The sequence below is a fragment of the Hyperolius riggenbachi genome, chromosome 8 (genome assembly GCF_040937935.1).
Source record: "Hyperolius riggenbachi isolate aHypRig1 chromosome 8, aHypRig1.pri, whole genome shotgun sequence".
Classification (NCBI taxonomy): Eukaryota; Metazoa; Chordata; class Amphibia; order Anura; family Hyperoliidae; genus Hyperolius; species Hyperolius riggenbachi.
Genome location: NC_090653.1, coordinates 294,969,744 through 294,987,687, shown reverse-complemented (window position 1 = coordinate 294,987,687; position 17,944 = coordinate 294,969,744). Strand labels below are relative to the sequence as shown.

Genomic DNA, 17,944 nt, shown 5'->3' with positions numbered 1-17,944 from the left:
TCTGGAGTTACAGGAATGTGACCGTATATCCTATTCTTACATAGGAATACACATCTATATTCATCAATACATTCTCCATAACAAGTATAACTTTCCTATAAGAGACATTAACCATATAACATGTGCAGCTGCTCTATGATTACTTAATCGGCATCACAGTAAGCAAACAGTGCATTATATCTCATACAGACACATCAGCTCCCTATAGCAATCACATCCACTATACAGTAGCACCAAGTGACCCATCAGTATATCTCACTCACAAGTGTGTGGGGTCTATGTACACCCAACTGCATCACCAGCAGCCTTGGCTGATTACAGGAATGGGATCTGAATCATTTTACCCTGTTTATAGCCCTAAATATGTGTTTTCTTACCTGTAATGAACAAGCACATGTCTTTATCAGTCTGGAGTTACAGGAATGTGACAGTATATCCTGTCCTCCCAGGAACTAAAGATTGGTGTGTTCTGTTCCTCCCTTGCAGTGCTGTCATAAGGTCTTAACACTCTGCTGCCATCTAATGGTGATTTACTAAAGGGTCATGAATTGTTTCCTGATATAGCTGGCATTATCTTGGATTGCTGAGGCTGGCAATGCTATACATTTTTTTTATGGGGTGCCTATGTTTGACATATCTTACACAGGCACAGGGCGGCTGCAGGGGGGACCGGAGGATCAGTGTGTCCCGGGGAAGGCATAGGGCGGCTGAAGGGGGGACTGGAGGATCAGTGTGTCCCGGCGCGGGCACAGGGTGGCTGCGGGGGGACTGGAGGATCCGTTTGTCCCGGCGCAGGCACAGGGCAGCTGCAGGGGAACTAGAGGACCGGTGTGTCCTGGCGCAGGCACAGGGAGGCTGCAGGGGGCCGGAGGATCGGTGTAACCCGGGGAGGGCACAGGGCGGCTGCAGGGGGACTGGAGGATCGGTGTGTCCCGGCACAGGCACAGGATGTCTGCAGGGGGGACCAGAGGATCGGTGTGTCCCGGGGAGGGCACATGGCGGCTGCAGGGGGCCGGACAACCGGTGTGTCCCGGGAGGGCACAGGATGTCTGCAGGGGGGACCAGAGGACCGGTGTGTCCCGGGGAGGACACAGGGCGGCTGCAGGGGGGACCGGAGGATCGGTGTGTTCCGGCGCAGGCACAGGGCAGCTGCAGGAGAACTGGAGGACCGGTGTGTTCCGGCGAGGGCACAGGGCGGCTGCAGGGGGCCGGACAACCGGTGTGTCCCGGGAGGGCACAGGATGTCTGCAGGGGGGACCAGAGGACCGGTGTGTCCCGGGGAGGGCACAGGGCGGCTGCAGGGGGAACACAGGATCTGTGTGTCCCGCCGCGGGCACAGGGCGGCTGCTGGGGGACTGGAGGATCCGTTTGTCCCGGCGCAGGCACAGGGCAGCTGCAGGGGAACTGGAGGACCGGTGTGTCCTGGCGCAGGCACAGGGCGGCTGCAGGGGAACTGGAAGATCGGTGTGTTCCGGGTAGGGCACAGGGCAGCTGCAGGGGGGAACGGAGGATTGGTGTGTCCCGGCACAGGCACAGGATGTCTGCAGGGGGGACCAGAGGATCGGTGTGTCCAGGCACAGGGCGGCTGCAGGGGGCCGGACAATCGGTGTGTCCCGGGAGGGCACAGGATGTCTGCAGGGGGGACCGGAGGACCGGTGTGTCCCAGGGAGGGCACAGGGTGGCTGCAGGGGGCCGGACAATCGGTGTGTCCCGGGAGGGCACAGGATGTCTGCAGGGGGGACTGGAGGACCGGTGTGTCCCGGGGAGGGCACAGGGCGGCTGCAGGGGGGACCAGAGGATCGGTGTGTTCCGCCGCGGGCACAGGGCGGCTGCGGGGGGACTGGAGGATCCGTTTGTCCCGGCGCAGGCATAGGGCAGCTGCAGGAGAACTGGAGGTCCGGTGTGTTCCGGCGAGGGCACAGGGTGGCTGCAGGGGGACTGGAGAATCGGTGTGTCCCGGGGAGGGCACAGGATGTCTGCAGGGGGGACCAGAGGATCGGTGTGTCCTGGCGCAGGCACAGGATGGCTGCAGGGGGACCAGAGGATCGGTGTGTCCCGGCGCAGGCACAGGATGGCTACAGGGGGGACCGGAGGATCGGTGTGTCCTGGCGCAGGCACAGGATGGCTGCAGGGGGATCGGAGGATTGGTTTGTCCTGGCGCGGGCACAGGGTGGCTGCGGGGGGACTGGAGGATCCGTTTGTCCCGGCGAGGGCACAGGGCAGCTGCAGGAGAACTGGAGGACCGGTGTGTTCCGGCGAGGGCACAGGGTGGCTGCAGGGGGACTGGAGGACCGGTGTGTCCCGGCGAGGGCACAGGGTGGCTGCAGGGGGCTGGAGGATCGGTGTGTTCCGGGGAGGGTACAGGATGTCTGCAGGGCGGACCAGAGGATCGGTGTGTCCTGGCGCAGGCACAGGATGGCTGCAGGGGGACCAGAGGATCGGTGTGTCCCGGCGCAGGCACAGGATGGCTACAGGGGGGACCGGAGGATCCGTTTGTCCCGGCGCAGGCACAGGGCAGCTGCAGGAGAACTGGAGGACCGGTGTGTTCCGGCGAGGGCACAGGGTGGCTGCAGGGGGACTGGAGGATCGGTGTGTCCCGGGGAGGGCACAGGATGTCTGCAGGGGGGACCAGAGGATCGGTGTGTCCTGGCGCAGGCACAGGATGGCTGCAGGGGGATCGGAGGATTGGTTTGTCCTGGCGCCGGCACAGGGTGGCTGCAGGGGGATCGGAGGATTGGTTTGTCCTGGCGCAGGCACAGGATGGCTGCAGGGGGATCGGAGGATCAGTGTGTCCCGTCGCAGGCACAGGATGTCTGCAGGGGGGACCGGAGGATCGGTGTGTCCCGGCACAGGCACAGGATGTCTGCAGGGGGGACCGGAGGATCGGTGTGTCCCGGCACAGGCACAGGATGTCTGCAGGGGGGACCAGAGGATCGGTGTGTCCTGGCGCAGGCACAGGATGGCTGCAGGGGGATCGGAGGATTGGTTTGTCCTGGCGCAGGCACAGGATGGCTGCAGGGGGATCGGAGGATTGGTTTGTCCCGGCGCAGGCACAGGATGGCTGCAGGGGGATCGGAGGATTGGTTTGTCCTGGCACGGGCACAGGGCGGCTGCGGGAGGGGGGGGGGCTTGGCTTGTTGCCGTCTGGGAAAATTATGCAGATGAATGAATGGAAGGGAGAAGTGCGGATAGAGAAGTAATCCCAGTATATTTATGTCATTAGGGCGGCCATATTGTCAGTGCCCGCAGTTACAGCCACTCTTTTTCTCCTCCCATTTCAGGGCTCCCTGCAGCAGATGGTCTTCGTGACGGGTGATTCAGGCGCAGCCAAGAACTACTGCCGAAACTACAACCAATCCTGTGTGAGCAGCTTCCCCAGTGAGCGGTTTCTGAATCACTCCCGGAGCCCGAAGTCCAAGGTAAAGAGACTGATCATTGTACGTTGATGATACGTGGTGCCGAAGGCCCCTTCTCCTTCCTTAGGCCTGGGCCACACTAGCTCCGGGTGCGGGACGCATCCGCGGTCCGGGCTCCGATTTTCAAAACCCGGAACGCAAACGGATCCGTGCTGCCTTTTTTGCAGCACACGTTTTGGATCCGCTTGCGTTTTTTTTTTTTTTTTTTTGCTAGAGGGGGTAGCAGCCAGGACGGGGGGCTGCGGGCAAAGCGGCGGCCAGGGGGGTCACATCCCCCCCCCCCTTGCTCACCTGGGTGCCCCCCGTCCCCGCTCCCCCTCCAGCTCGCATATAATGTAATAATTTGTACCTAATGAAGTTCGGCGAGCCGGGCACTTCCGCCCACACCGCTCGCCGTCACTTCCTGCAATGTCGCCCTCTGTATTTCAGTGGGCGGCATCGCAGGAAGTGACGGCGAGCGGTGTGGGCGGAAGTGCCCGGCTCGCCGAACTTCATTAGGTACAAATTATTACATTATATGCGAGCTGGAGGGGGAGCGGGGAGGGGGGCACCCAGGTGAGCAAGGGGGGGGTGGATGTGACCCCCCCTGGCCGCCGCTTTGCCCGCAGCCCCCCGTCCTGGCTGCTACCCCCTTCAGCATGGCGGCCCCCTCCTTCACCATGGGACACTGGAAACTGATCCGTTTCCAGTGTCCCAAAATGTCAGTGAAGAGGTAGGCCCGTTTCCCCATTGATTTTCACTACCCGTACGTGTATACGGGTCCGTGAAAAATGCTGCAAGTCCGGACTCAGCGTTCCGGGTTTAAAAACGTATTCCGCGGATCGCACGCGGATACGTTTTTAACTTGAGTGTGTGCTGTTCCTATTTTTAACATTGGTATCCGTGGCTACGTTTTTCGTCCGGGACAAAAAACGTAGCTACGGATACGTTTTTAAATTAAGTGTGAACTAGCCCTTAGGGAGGATTGTCTGACATGGGTGGTCTCTTGTGAGCTGGTTTCCTGTTCTGCCCAGAATCTCAGTATTTCTGTTTATTTGCCTCTTGTTGGCTGGATTTGTACATTAAAGAGAATCTGTATTGTTAAAATCGCACAAAAGTAAACATACCAGTGCGTTAGGGGACATTTCCTATTACCCTCTGTCACAATTTCACCGCTCCCCGCCGCATTAAAAGTGGTTAAAAACTGTTTTAAAAAGTTTGTTTATAAACAAACAAAATGGCCACCAAAACAGGAAGTAGGTTGATGTACAGCATGTCCACACATAGAAAATACATCCATACACAAGCAGGCTGTATACACCCTTCCTTTTGAATCTCAAGAGATCATTTGTGTGTTTCTTTCCCCCTGCAGCTATCATCCACTGAAGTGTCAGGCTGTTTCTTCCTGCAGAGTGCAGACAGCTCTGCCTGTATGTAACTCCTCAGTATGTGAAAGCCCAGCCAGCTCAGAGGAGGATTTATCCAGCTTGTAAAAGATAAGAGATAAGAGAGAAGCTGCCCTACTCTAAATAATACACAGGCAGTGTGCAGAGAGGGGCCTGGAGGGGAGAGATGCATCACAGAACCACTACACTGAAGAACTTGGCAGCCTTCCAGACACAGGCTGACAAGTCTGACAAGAGAGAGATAAGTTGATTTATTACAGAGATGGTGATAGTAGAACGTGCTGCAGTAAGCCAGAACACATTACAATAGCTTTTGGAACTTGTAGGATGATAAAAAACAGGATGAAATTTTTGTTACGGATTCCCTTTAAAGGGGAACTAAAGTAAGAGGTATACGGAGGCTGCCATATTTATTTCCTTTTAATCAATACCAGTTGCCTGGCAGCCCTGGTGGTCTATTTCTCTGCAGTAGTGTCTGAATATTACACCAGAAACAAGCATGCAGCTAGTCTTGTCAGATCTGACTTTAATGTCTGAAACAGCTGATCTGCTGCATGCTTGTTCAGGGGCTATGGCTAATAGTATTAGAGGCAGGGGATCAGCAAGGCTGCCAGGCAACTGGTATTGATTAAAAGGAAATAAACATGGCAGCCTCCATATACCTCTCTCTTTAGTTGTCCTTTAAAGTCTCTGGCTGTGTCTCTCTCATTTCATTTCCCTGAAGAAGAAGCAGCCTGTTGTAGCAGCGAAATGCATTTAAAATGCGACAATGTTTTCTGCTGAAGCCCCTCCGCCACATTTACGGGCCGGTTCACCCGGGCGACTGTCAGCGGTTCTTATTGTCATTTTCTCACGTCATTTCTACTGCTTCCAATCGGTTGTAATTGGAGTGTTTTTGTGTTCCCGTTTGAAACCGCGGTCACCTAGTTCCAAGCGCTCTACTTGTCTCTTCAAGGCGTCCTGGAGGTGTGCGGCTGACAGGAAGTGGAGCACAATTCTCGAGGCGTCCTGGAGGAATGCGGCTGACAGGAAGTGAAGCACAATTCTCGAGGCGTCCTGGAGGTGTGCGGCTGACAGGAAGTGAAGCACAATTCTCGAGGCGTCCTGGAGGTATGCGGCTGACAGGAAGTGAAGCACAATTCTCGAGGCGTCCTGGAGGTATGCGGCTGACAGGAAGTGAAGCACAATTCTCGAGGCGTCCTGGAGGTACGCGGCTGACAGGAAGTGAAGCACAATTCTCGAGGAGTCCTGGAGGTATGCGGCTGACAGGAAGTGAAGCACAATTCTCGAGGCGTCCTGGAGGTATGCGGCTGACAGGAAGTGAAGCACAACTCTCGAGGAGTCCTGGAGGTATGCGGCTGACAGGAAGTGAAGCACAATTCTCGAGGCGTCCTGGAGGTATGCGGCTGACAGGAAGTGAAGCACAATTCTCGAGGAGTCCTGGAGGTATGCGGCTGACAGGAAGTGAAGCACAATTCTCGAGGCGTCCTGGAGGTATGCGGCTGACAGGAAGTGAAGCACAATTCTCGAGGAGTCCTGGAGGTGTCCTGGCTGACAGGAAGTGAAGCACAATTCTCGAGGCGTCCTGGAGGTGTGCGGCCGACAGGAAGTGAAGCACAATTCTCGAGGCGTCCTGGAGGTATGCGGCTGACAGGAAGTGAAGCACAATTCTCGAGGCGTCCTGGAGGTATGCGGCTGACAGGAAGTGAAGCACAATTCTCGAGGAGTCCTGGAGGTATGCGGTTGACAGGAAGTGAAGCACAATTCTCGAGGAGTCCTGGAGGTATGCGGCTGACAGGAAGTGAAGCACAATTCTCGAGGCGTCCTGGAGGTATGCGGCTGACAGGAAGTGAAGCACAATTCTCGAGGCGTCCTGGAGGTATGCGGCTGACAGGAAGTGAAGCACAATTCTCGAGGCGTCCTGGAGGTATGCGGCTGACAGGAAGTGAAGCACAATTCTCGAGGCGTCCTGTAGGTATGCGGCTGACAGGAAGTGAAGCACAATTCTCGAGGCGTCCTGGAGGTATGCGGCTGACAGGAAGTGAAGCACAATTCTCGAGGAGTCCTGGAGGTTTGCGGCTGACAGGAAGTGAAGCACAATTCTCGAGGCGTCCTGGAGGTATGCAGCTGACAGGAAGTGAAGCACAATTCTCGAGGAGTCCTGGAGGTATGCGGCTGACAGGAAGTGAAGCACAATTCTCGAGGCGTCCTGGAGGTATGCGGCTGACAGGAAAGGAAGCACAATTCTCGAGGCGTCCTGGAGGTGTGCGGCTGACAGGAAGTGGAGCACAATTCTCGAGGCGTCCTGGAGGTGTGCGGCTGACAGGAAGTGAAGCACAATTCTCGAGGCGTCCTGGAGGTGTGCGGCTGACAGGAAGTGGAGCACAATTCTCAAGGCGTGAGGACAGGAAATGGACCATAATCCTCTGAGCCATTAAATCGCAATAAAAAGCTTTCCGTCGCGAACGCTTTAACAATTGCTGTTACCCGCGTACGACTGGACTAAACGACCTTTGAAAGCGGTCAGTGCTCAGCGTTTGAAAGAACATAAACGACAGCAGGACTCCTCAGACATCTGTGTGAACCGGCCCGAACTAAAACCAATCGAAGTTCTTTTAAAGTGGGATTGACGGCCATAAAATCAAACTTCATTACCCACTGCTCTGTGTTTATTATGTAGTCTACATCCTGACCCTGCACTGCAAGCATTCCAATATAATCATAAATGTTTCTGTTGTAATGAATCTTATTTTAGTTAGCCTGATACATTGCCCGGGAGAGGGACGCTTGTTATCTCACCTCCCACATTCATGCTCCTCACTGATTGGCTGAAGGCAGTTCAGTAAGACACAAGGCTGAGAAGGGAAATACACCTTACCCATCTGCAGAAGCTGCTAAAATACGATCTATGCTGTACTTACATCTGTTTACAAAGCAAGCTAGATATGACAGCGCAGGTCTGCATATCTTAATTCAGGCAGAGGACAAAAAAAAAAGGTTCTCTCCCCTCTGATATTCGGCAGGTTATGAGGAGGGAGACCCCAGGAATGGGACAGACTTGATGTCACAGAGAAGCAGTAAAGATGGAGACCAGCAGGAATATTGTTTTCTTTTTTCATGTCACATTTCTCTTCTCACTGTAAAGCACAGCTGAGCTTCTGAAGTATGAGAGTGCTATGTAGGCTGACATATTTATTTAAAAGTGTACCGGAGGTGACATTATTATTATTTATTATTATTTAGTATTTATATAGCGCCGACATATTACGCAGCGCTGTACAATGTATATATATCTTGTCACTAACTGTCCCTCAAAGGAGCTCACAATCTAATCCCTACCATTGCCATTTGTCTATATCATGTAGTGTAAGTACTGTAGTCTAGGGCCAATTTTAGGGGGAGCCAATTAACTTATCCGTATGTTTTTGGAATGTGGGAGGAAACCGGAGTGCCCGGAGGAAACCCACGCAGACACGGAGAGAACATACAAACTCTTTTCAGATAGTGTGACATGATGACATGATGAGATAAACATGTGTATGTACAGTACTAAACATATTAATAACCAGGGAGTTTTACTTGTTTTAGTTTGCTGCCTGAAATAGTTAATTTTTAAGGCTGGAAATGACAGCTTCTGTCTTGTCAGAACCTTGTCAGGAACATAGTAAACATCACTGATATGCAAATTACAGCCATAAATGTTTTTTGTATCAAAATACATTTTCTACATATTTCTGAGAGCAGATGGAGAGAGAAAGGGTCAATATAGTTCATGTATTTTCATTTAGGGACACTTAATAGACTGCAACTGAGCAGAGACAACAAAACATTCAATCGAGTTTCTAAATGTTTAAATATAAAATAAAATCCTGGGATGTCTTAAAAAGTCATTTTTAGGAATAGGAGGATAAATATAATTGTTTATCTCATCAGTTTATTTTCACCTCGGGTTCACTTTAATATTAAACAATGACTCTCCTGCTGATCCTCTGCCTCTAAAGGGGCCCATACACTGCTCGATTTCAGCCATCGATCTATTCTATGGAATTGATCTATCAGAAATTGATTCTATCAAATTGATTGAATTTACTGTATAAATCTTTGGTTGTTACAATAAAAAATGTCAGTTGAATATATCATATAGGAGACACACACAGTGATATTTGAGAAATGAAATGACATTTATTGGATTTACAGAAAGTGTGCAATAATTGTTTAAATAAAATTAGGCAGGTGCATAAATTTGGGCACCACGAAAAAGAAGTGAAATCAATATTTAGTAGATCCTCCATTTGCAGAAATTACAGCCTCTAAACACTTCCTGTAGGTTCCAATGAGAGTCTGGATTCTGGTTGAAGGTACTTTGGACCATTCCTCTTTACAAAACATCTCTAGTTCATTCAGGTCTGATGGCTTCCGAGCATGGACAGCTCTCTTTAACTCACACCACAGATTTTCAATGATATTCAGGTCTGGGGACTGAGATGGCCATTCCAGAACGTTGTACTTGTTCCTCTGCATGAATGCCTTAGTGCATTTTGAGCAGTGTTTAGGGTCGTTGTCTTGTTGAAAGGTCCAGCCCCGGCGCAGCTTCAGCTTTGTCACTGATTCCTGGACATTGGTCTCCAGAATCTGCTGATACTGAGTGGAATCCATGCGTCCTTCAACGTTGACAAGATTCCCAGTAGGGATGATCGGAAAGAGCAAATTCCTTTCTGCCGGAATTCACGGATTCCACCAGCGCTTAATTCCGTCATCATGAAAATTCCGCCGGATTTTTGTGAAATTCCGCGGAATTCCGGATTCCGGAGGAAAAATTTAAGTAATCGCAAATGGAACCTTGTTTATGCTAAATGGTAGCCCATAGAACCTATTGACTGTTCCCTTAGTCCTTTTTCTCCCTCCTCCCTTCTCCCTCCTCCTCCTCCGGAGGGTCTTGTCTTCCAGGAAATTGTAGGATTTCAAAAGCCAGCTTACATACCTTGGCCGGGAATTGAACCCAGGTCTAGTGCTTGGTAGGCAGCTCTCCTCACCACTATACCACCACCAACACTACATGCTGAAGCCAGCCTAGCATGTACCATTATGATGTATCCAAGAGAAAAATGAGCTTGCTTAGGGATTTGTAGGATGTCAAAAGCCAACTCACATACATTGGCCAGGCCCAGGAATAGAACCCAGGCCTACCGCTCTGTAGGCTGCTATCCTAACCATTATACCACCAACACAACACACTACAATGCTACATGCTGAAGCCAGCCTAGCATGAACCATTGTGATATACCCAAGAGAAAAATGAGCTTGCTTAGGGATTTGTAGCCAACTCATATACATTGGCCAGGAATCGAACCCAGGCCTACCTCTCTGTAGGCTGCTATCCTAACCATTATACCACCAACACTACATGCTGAAACTTCTTGGAGCAGACTTACTTCCTCCCTCCGAAAGACACACATACATCCCCATAAAATCCCCATAAAAGGTTTCCTTTGCATCACTTTTGCATACAGCATCTCCTTGTGTAAAGTGCGCAAATGGTTGAACGATGCACAGTGACTCCATCTGCAGCAAGATAATGTTGTAGGTCTTTGGTGCTGGTCTGTGGGTTGACTCTCACTGTTCTCACCATTCGTTGCTTCTGTCTATTGGAGATTTTTCTTGATCTGCCTCTTCGAGCCTTAACTTGAACTGAGCCTGTGGCCTTCAATTTCCTCAATATGTTCCTTACTGTGTAAATCTCTGAGACAGCTTTCTGTATCATTTCCCTAAACCATGATGGTGAACAATCTTTGTCTTCAGTTCATTTGAGAGTTGTTTTAAGACCCCCATTTTGCTACTCTTCAAAAGAAAAATAAAAGAGGAGGGAAACTTACAATTGACCCTCTTAAAGAGATACTGAGCGAAAAAAAATGATGATATTATGATTTGTATGTGTAGTACAGCTAAGAAATAAAACATTAAGATCAGATACATCAGTCCAATTGTTTCCAGTACAGGAAGAGTTAAGAAACTCCAGTTGTTATCTCTATGCAAAAAAGCCATTAATCTCTACGACTTTCAAAGTTGTGGAGAGGGCTGTCTTCTGACTTTTATTATCTCAACTGTTCCTGGACTATTTACTTTCTCTGCCAGAGGAAAGGTCATTAGTTCAGAGACTGCTCTGAAAGAATCATTTTGAATGCTGAGTGTTGTGTAATCTGCACATATTATAGAATGATGCAATGTTAGAAAAAACACTATATACCTGAAAATAAAAATATGAGAATATTTTCTTTGCTGCTAATCTTCTAGTAATTATTCATAGTACACAACCAATTCACTATATCATATATTTTTTTCGCTTCAGTGTCTCTTTAAATACTCTTTCTCATAATTGGATTCACCCGTGTATGTAGGTCAGGGGTTACTGAGCTCACCAAGCCAATTTGATTTCCAATAATTAGTTCTAAAGCTTTTGGAATCTATAAAATGACACTTTCTGTAAATCCAATACACTTCATTTCACTTCTCAAATATCACTGTGTGTGGTCTCCTATAATATGATATATTTAACTGACATTTTTTTATCGCAAAAACCAACGATTTATGCAGGAAAATCATGACAATTAACAAGGTTGCCCAAACTTTCGCATCCCATTGTACATACCATACAATTTTCTGGCAGATTTACCTGCCAGATCGATTATTTTTAACATGTCCGATCTGAGTTTTCGATCAAGTTTTCGATTTTCTGATAATTTTTTATCGTTTTTTTTATCGTTTTTTAGTTGATTTTCATAGAACTGAACGAAAATTGCTAAAAAAAAAAAAAAACATTAAAAAATCGGAAAATCAAAAAATGGATCGAAATTCAGATCGGACATGTTGAAAATAATTGATCTGGCTGGTAAATCTGCCAGAAAAGTGTGTACCTAGCATAAGACTCTGGGAATGCAGGTGATTAATGAGATGAGAATTTATCCCCACAGAATTTACTGCTGACCTCATTGTTGTACCGATATGCCATATGACTCGCACTGGATACTGTTCCTGGGCCCCTTTCATAGCTAAGTCCCTAGGTAATCGCCCTTTTTGCCTTTGGCCTTTGTCGGTGAGCCGGCTCAGCACAATATATATCAGACCTCTGCGCTGATAACAATGGGCTCTATTCATAAAACCTTACCGCAAGTTTTCCGCTCAAAATAGCGGATTTTCCCGTCCATTTAGCAAAGTGGGCATTCATAAAAGCTGTTCCCGCATGAAAATCTACAATCCCCCAGCAGAGCGAGAAATTTCCGCCTTCTCCAGTGTTTTTCTAGATTTATCTAGAAAAAAGTAACAAAATGGCCATTCATAAAGATTAGAGGAAGCGGTATGTGGACGGGAAATACCGCTTCCTCTGATTTTGAGGATTACATACAAGTGAATGGGGCAGACCTCCCAGAGAGAGCAGCGCACGGAGGGACTCTGCCGGCTGAAGTGTTTCCGCATGCCTTCCGACAGCTTACCGCCAGCCAGAGCCGGGACAAGGTCCTCCAGCACCCAAGGCTGAGACACCAAAGTGCGCCCCTCCATCCCTCCCACCCCAGCCGTCACACCCTGATTGCTATTAGACTAAGAGGCGCCACAGGGCCCACAACCTCCCCAACACCTTAATATCTAGTTATCTGGCTTACAGTCACTGCCATGTATCCCCTTTTCTGCTTCAAACACAATTAGGATTGACAGCTGAATGGATTCTGCTCCCCCTCCTACACTGCGCCCTGAGGCTGGAGCCTCTCCAGCCTATGCCTCGGCCCGGCCCTGCCGCCAGCTTTCAGCGGGAGATCTCCGCTCTGCTATCGCAGCTGGCAAGATTTCTATGAATGACCACCCAGAAGTGTAAAATACAGCTGCGGTATTTTACCTCCAGGATTTTTTCCGACTCAGAAGTTTTATGAATAGAGCCCAATGTATCTGTACATTAATGGGATGGTGACAGCCGTGCTGGAACGCATATGGAGCCGTCCCCAGGGAGCGGTGCCTGATGGGAAACAGACGCACGGTATTAGGAGATTACGGTGGTCTCGCTGAGGGGATCGCGGTGGTCTCGCTGCGGGGATGCTGTGGTCTCGCTGCGGGGATGCTGTGCTCTTGCTGAGGGGATCGTGGTGATCTCGCTGCAGGGATCGTGGTGGTCTCGCTGCGGGGATCGTGGTGGTCTGGCTGCGGGGATCGTGGTGGTCTGGCTGCGGGGATGCTGTGGTCTCGCTGAGGGGATCGCGGTGGTCTCGCTGCGGGGATCGCGGTGGTCTCGCTGCGGGGATCGCGGTGGTCTCGCTGCGGGGATCGCGGTGGTCTCGCTGCGGGGATCGCGGTGGTCTCGTTGCGGGGATCGCGGTGGTCTCGCTCAGGGGATCGCGGTGGTCTCGCTGCGGGGAATGCGGTGGTCTCGCTGCGGGGATGCTGTGGTCTCGCTGCGGGGAATGCGGTGGTCTCGCTGCGGGGATCGCGGTGGTCTCGCTGCGGGGATCGCGGTGGTCTCGCTGCGGGGATCGCGGTGGTCTCGCTGCGGGGATCGCGGTGGTCTCGCTGCGGGGATCGCGGTGGTCTCGCTGCGGGGATCGAGGTGGTCTCGCTGAGGGGATCGAGGTGGTCTCGCTGAGGGGATCGAGGTGGTCTCGCTGCGGGGATGCTGTGGTCTCACTGCGGGGATCGCGGTGGTCTCGCTGCGGGGATCGCGGTGGTCTCGCTGCGGGGATCGCGGTGGTCTCGTTGCGGGGATCGCGGTGGTCTCGCTGAGGGGATCGCGGTGGTCTCGCTGAGGGGATCGCGGTGGTCTCGCTGAGGGGATCGCGGTGGTCTCGCTGCGGGGATCGCGGTGGTCTCGCTGCGGGGATCGCGGTGGTCTCGCTGCGGGGATCATGGTGGTCTCGTTGCGGGGATCGCGGTGGTCTCGCTGCGGGGATCGCGGTGGTCTCGCTGCGGGGATCGCGGTGGTCTCGCTGCGGGGATCGCGGTGGTCTCGCTGCGGGGATCATGGTGGTCTCGTTGCGGGGATCGCGGTGGTCTCGTTGCGGGGATCGCAGTGGTCTCGCTCAGGGGATCGCGGTGGTCTCGCTGCGGGGAATGCGGGGGTCTCGCTGCGGGGATGCTGTGGTCTCGCTGCGGGGAATGCGGTGGTCTCGCTTCGGGGATCGCGGTGGTCTCGTTGCGGGGATCGCGGTGGTCTCGCTCAGGGGATCGCGGTGGTCTCGCTGCGGGGATCACGGTGGTCTCGCTGAGGGGATCGCGGTGGTCTCGCTGCAGGGATCGCGGTGGTCTCGCTGCGGGGATCGCGGTGGTCTCGCTGCGGGGACCGCGGTGGTCTCGCTGCGGGGATCGCGGTGGTCTCGCTGCAGGGATCGCGGTGGTCTCGCTGCAGGGATCGCGGTGGTCTCGCTGCGGGGATCGCGGTGGTCTCGCTGCGGGGATCATGGTGGTCTCGTTGCGGGGATCGCGGTGGTCTCGTTGCGGGGATCGCAGTGGTCTCGCTCAGGGGATCGCGGTGGTCTCGCTGCGGGGAATGCGGGGGTCTCGCTGCGGGGATGCTGTGGTCTCGCTGCGGGGAATGCGGTGGTCTCGCTTCGGGGATCGCGGTGGTCTCGTTGCGGGGATCGCGGTGGTCTCGTTGCGGGGATCGCGGTGGTCTCGCTCAGGGGATCGCGGTGGTCTCGCTCAGGGGATCGCGGTGGTCTCGCTGCGGGGATCGCGGTGGTCTCGTTGCGGGGATCGCGGTGGTCTCGCTGAGGGGATCGCGGTGGTCTCGCTGCGGGGATGCTGTGGTCTCGCTGAGGGGATCGCGGTGGTCTCGCTGCGGGGATCGCGGTGGTCTCGCTGAGGGGATCGCGGTGGTCTCGCTGCAGGGATCGCGGTGGTCTCGCTGCGGGGATCGCGGTGGTCTCGCTGCAGGGATCGCGGTGGTCTCGCTGCAGGGATCGCGGTGGTCTCGCTGCGGGGATCGCGGTGGTCTCGCTGCGGGGATCGCGGTGGTCTCGTTGCGGGGATCGCGGTGGTCTCGTTGCGGGGATCGCGGTGGTCTCGCTCAGGGGATCGCGGTGGTCTCGCTGCGGGGAATGCGGGGGTCTCGCTGCGGGGATGCTGTGGTCTCGCTGCGGGGATCGCGGTGGTCTCGCTGCGGGGATCGCGGTGGTCTCGCTGCGGGGATCGCGGTGGTCTCGCTGCGGGGATCGCGGTGGTCTCGCTGCGGGGATCGCAGTGCAATGCTGCAGATCCATAGACTTTCAATCTGCTGGAGTCTACTGAAAATTGATGCGCAGTGTGTGGTAGGAATCAATTCCTTCCTGAATCGATCCTTTTCATAGAGGAATCCGTTATTTTGCCACATCGGGTGTCTGGCCAGCCTTGGAGAGCGAGGTGAAAGCTGTATGCTCCTCTATGGGTGGGAGTTGGCTTACATATGGATCAGAATGTAGGGTCATTGCGTTCCATGTCTGCTCTGTTATGGACCATCCTCATGTCCTGTGATGACCGTACTCTATACAGGCCTCCCGATGTCTCTTCGTCTTTCTCTGGTATCAGATTCAGCTGCAGTGAGTGACAACCCATCTGAAAGGATCCACTGTTTATCCTAGAGTTACAGATCGCCCAGCAAGCTCATGGTGAACCACAACTCCCAGCATCTGTCCTTTCTGTGAATCAGAACATTTTAGGTTCATCTAAGGAGCGATTTTTTAGCTTTCATGTGAGTTCTCTTCATTTTTGGGTGGTGAACCTGAGCAGGAGGATCTTGTGTTGAGGACACTTCTACACGACATGTGGGGGGACAGATGGGAAACTAAGAAAGGAAGACAGATTCACTTGAACATGACCCCCGACATTAAGCCATGACCCTCACCTTGCCATCTCACTTAGCCTTACACTTAAATTAACTGCTAACAATTAACCTAGCTCAACACTTAACCTTAACTTCTGGAAATGAATCCTAAACGCTTAACCTCCGACCCTTAGCCTAAAATCCTCTTCCTCCCGCAAACCGTGAGATACAGTTTGGCCTGCAAGCTCATGAGGAACCAGAACTCCTCCCGCAAACCCTGAGATACAGATTGCCCAGCTAGCTCATGGGGAACCAGAACTCCTCACATAAACCCTGAGATACAGATTGCCCAGCTAGCTCATGGGGAACCAGAACTCCTCAGATAAACCCTGATATACAGATTGCCGAGCAAGCTCATGGGGAACCAGAACTCCTCACATAAACCCTGCGATACAGATTGCCCAGCAAGCTCACGGGGAACCAGAACTCCTCCCGTAAACCCTGAGATACAGATTGCCCAGCAAGCTCACGGGGAACCAGAACTCCTCCCGTAAACCCTGAGATACAGATTGCCCAGCAAGCTCATGGGGAACCAGAACTCCTCACAAAAACCCTGAGATACAGATTGCCCAGCAAGCTCATGGGGAACCAGAACTCCTCACAAAAACCCTGAGATACAGATTGCCCAGCAAGCTCATGGGGAACTAGAACTCCTCCCGCAAACCCTGAGATACAGATTGCCCAGCAAGCTCACAGGGAACCAGAACTCCTCACATAAACCCTGAGATACAGATTGCCCAGCAAGCTCATGGGGAACCAGAACTCCTCACATAAACCCTGAGATACAGAGTGCCCAGCAAGCTCATGGGGAACCAGAACTCCTCACATAAACCCTGAGATACAGATTGCCCAGCAAGCTCATGGGGAACCAGAACTCCTCCCGTAAACCCTGAGATACAGATTGCCCAGCAAGCTCATGGGGAACCAGTACTCCTCCCGCAAACCGTGAGATACAGATTGGCCTGCAAGCTCATGGGGAACCAGAACTCCTCCCGAAAACCCTGAGATACAGATTTCCCAGCAAGCTCATGGGGAACCAGAACTCCTCACATAAACCCTGAGATACAGATTGCCCAGCAAGCTCACGGGGAACCAGAACTCCTCACATAAACCCTGAGATACAGATTGCCCAGCAAGCACATGGGGAACCAGAACTCCTCACAAAAACCCTGAGATACAGATTGCCCAGCAAGCTCATGAGGAACCAGAACTCCTCAGATAAACCCTGATATACAGATTACCGAGCAAGCTCATGGGGAACCAGAACTCCTCACATAAACCCTGCGATACAGATTGCCCAGCAAGCTCACGGGGAACCAGAACTCCTCCCGTAAACCCTGAGATACAGATTGCCCAGCTAGCTCATGGGGAACCAGAACTCCTCCCGCAAACCCTGAGATACAGATTGCCCAGCAAGCTCATGGGGAACCAGAACTCCTCCCGTAAACCCTGAGATACAGATTGCCCAGCAAGCTCATGGGGAACCAGAACTCCTCCCGTAAACCCTGAAATACAGATTGGCCAGCAAGCTCACGGGGAACCAGTACTCCTCCCGTAAACCCTGAGATACAAATTGCCCAGCTAGCTCATGGGGAACCAGAACTCCTCACATAAACCCTGAGATACAGATTGCCCAGCAAGCTCATGGGGAACCAGAACTCCTCCCGCAAACCCTGAGATACAGATTGCCCAGCTAGCTCATGGGGAACCAGAACTCCTCACCTAAACCCTGAGATACAGATTGCCCAGCAAGCTCATGGGGAACCATAACTCCTCCCGTAAACCCTGAGATACAGATTGCCCAGCTAGCTCATGGGGAACTAGAACTCCTCCCGCAAACCCTGAGATACAGATTGCCCGCAAGCTCACGGGGAACCAGAACTCCTCCCGCAAACCCTGAGATACAGATTGCCCAGCAAGCTCATGGGGAACCAGAACTCCTCACGTAAACCCTGAGATACAGATTGCCCAGCAAGCTCATGGGGAACCAGAACTCCTCCCGTAAAACCCTGAGATAGATTGCCCAGCAAGCTCACGGGGAACCAGAACGCCTCCCGTAAACCCTGAGATACAGATTGCCCAGCAAGCTCACGGGGAACCAGAACTCCTCCCGTAAACCCTGAGATACAGATTGCCCAGCAAGCTCATGGGGAACCAGAACTCCTCACATAAACCCTGAGATACAGATTGCCCAGCAAGCTCATGGGGAACCAGAACTCCTCACCTAAACCCTGAGATACAGATTGCCCAGCAAACTCATGGGGAACCAGAACTCCTCCCGTAAACCCTGAGATACAGATTGCCCAGCT

General features: G+C 52.5%; 1 protein-coding gene across 1 annotated transcript in view; it reads left to right on the top strand.

The window, feature by feature from the left end:
- The window catches only part of LOC137527510 (collagen alpha-1(V) chain-like), a 276,687-nt gene that overhangs the window by 179,938 nt on the left and 78,805 nt on the right, over positions 1-17,944 (top strand). Inside the window, exon 5 of the mRNA XM_068248028.1 lies at positions 3,282-3,419. Within this exon, the coding sequence (XP_068104129.1) occupies positions 3,282-3,419 (138 nt within the window). The remainder of the gene's footprint in view (positions 1-3,281; positions 3,420-17,944) is intronic.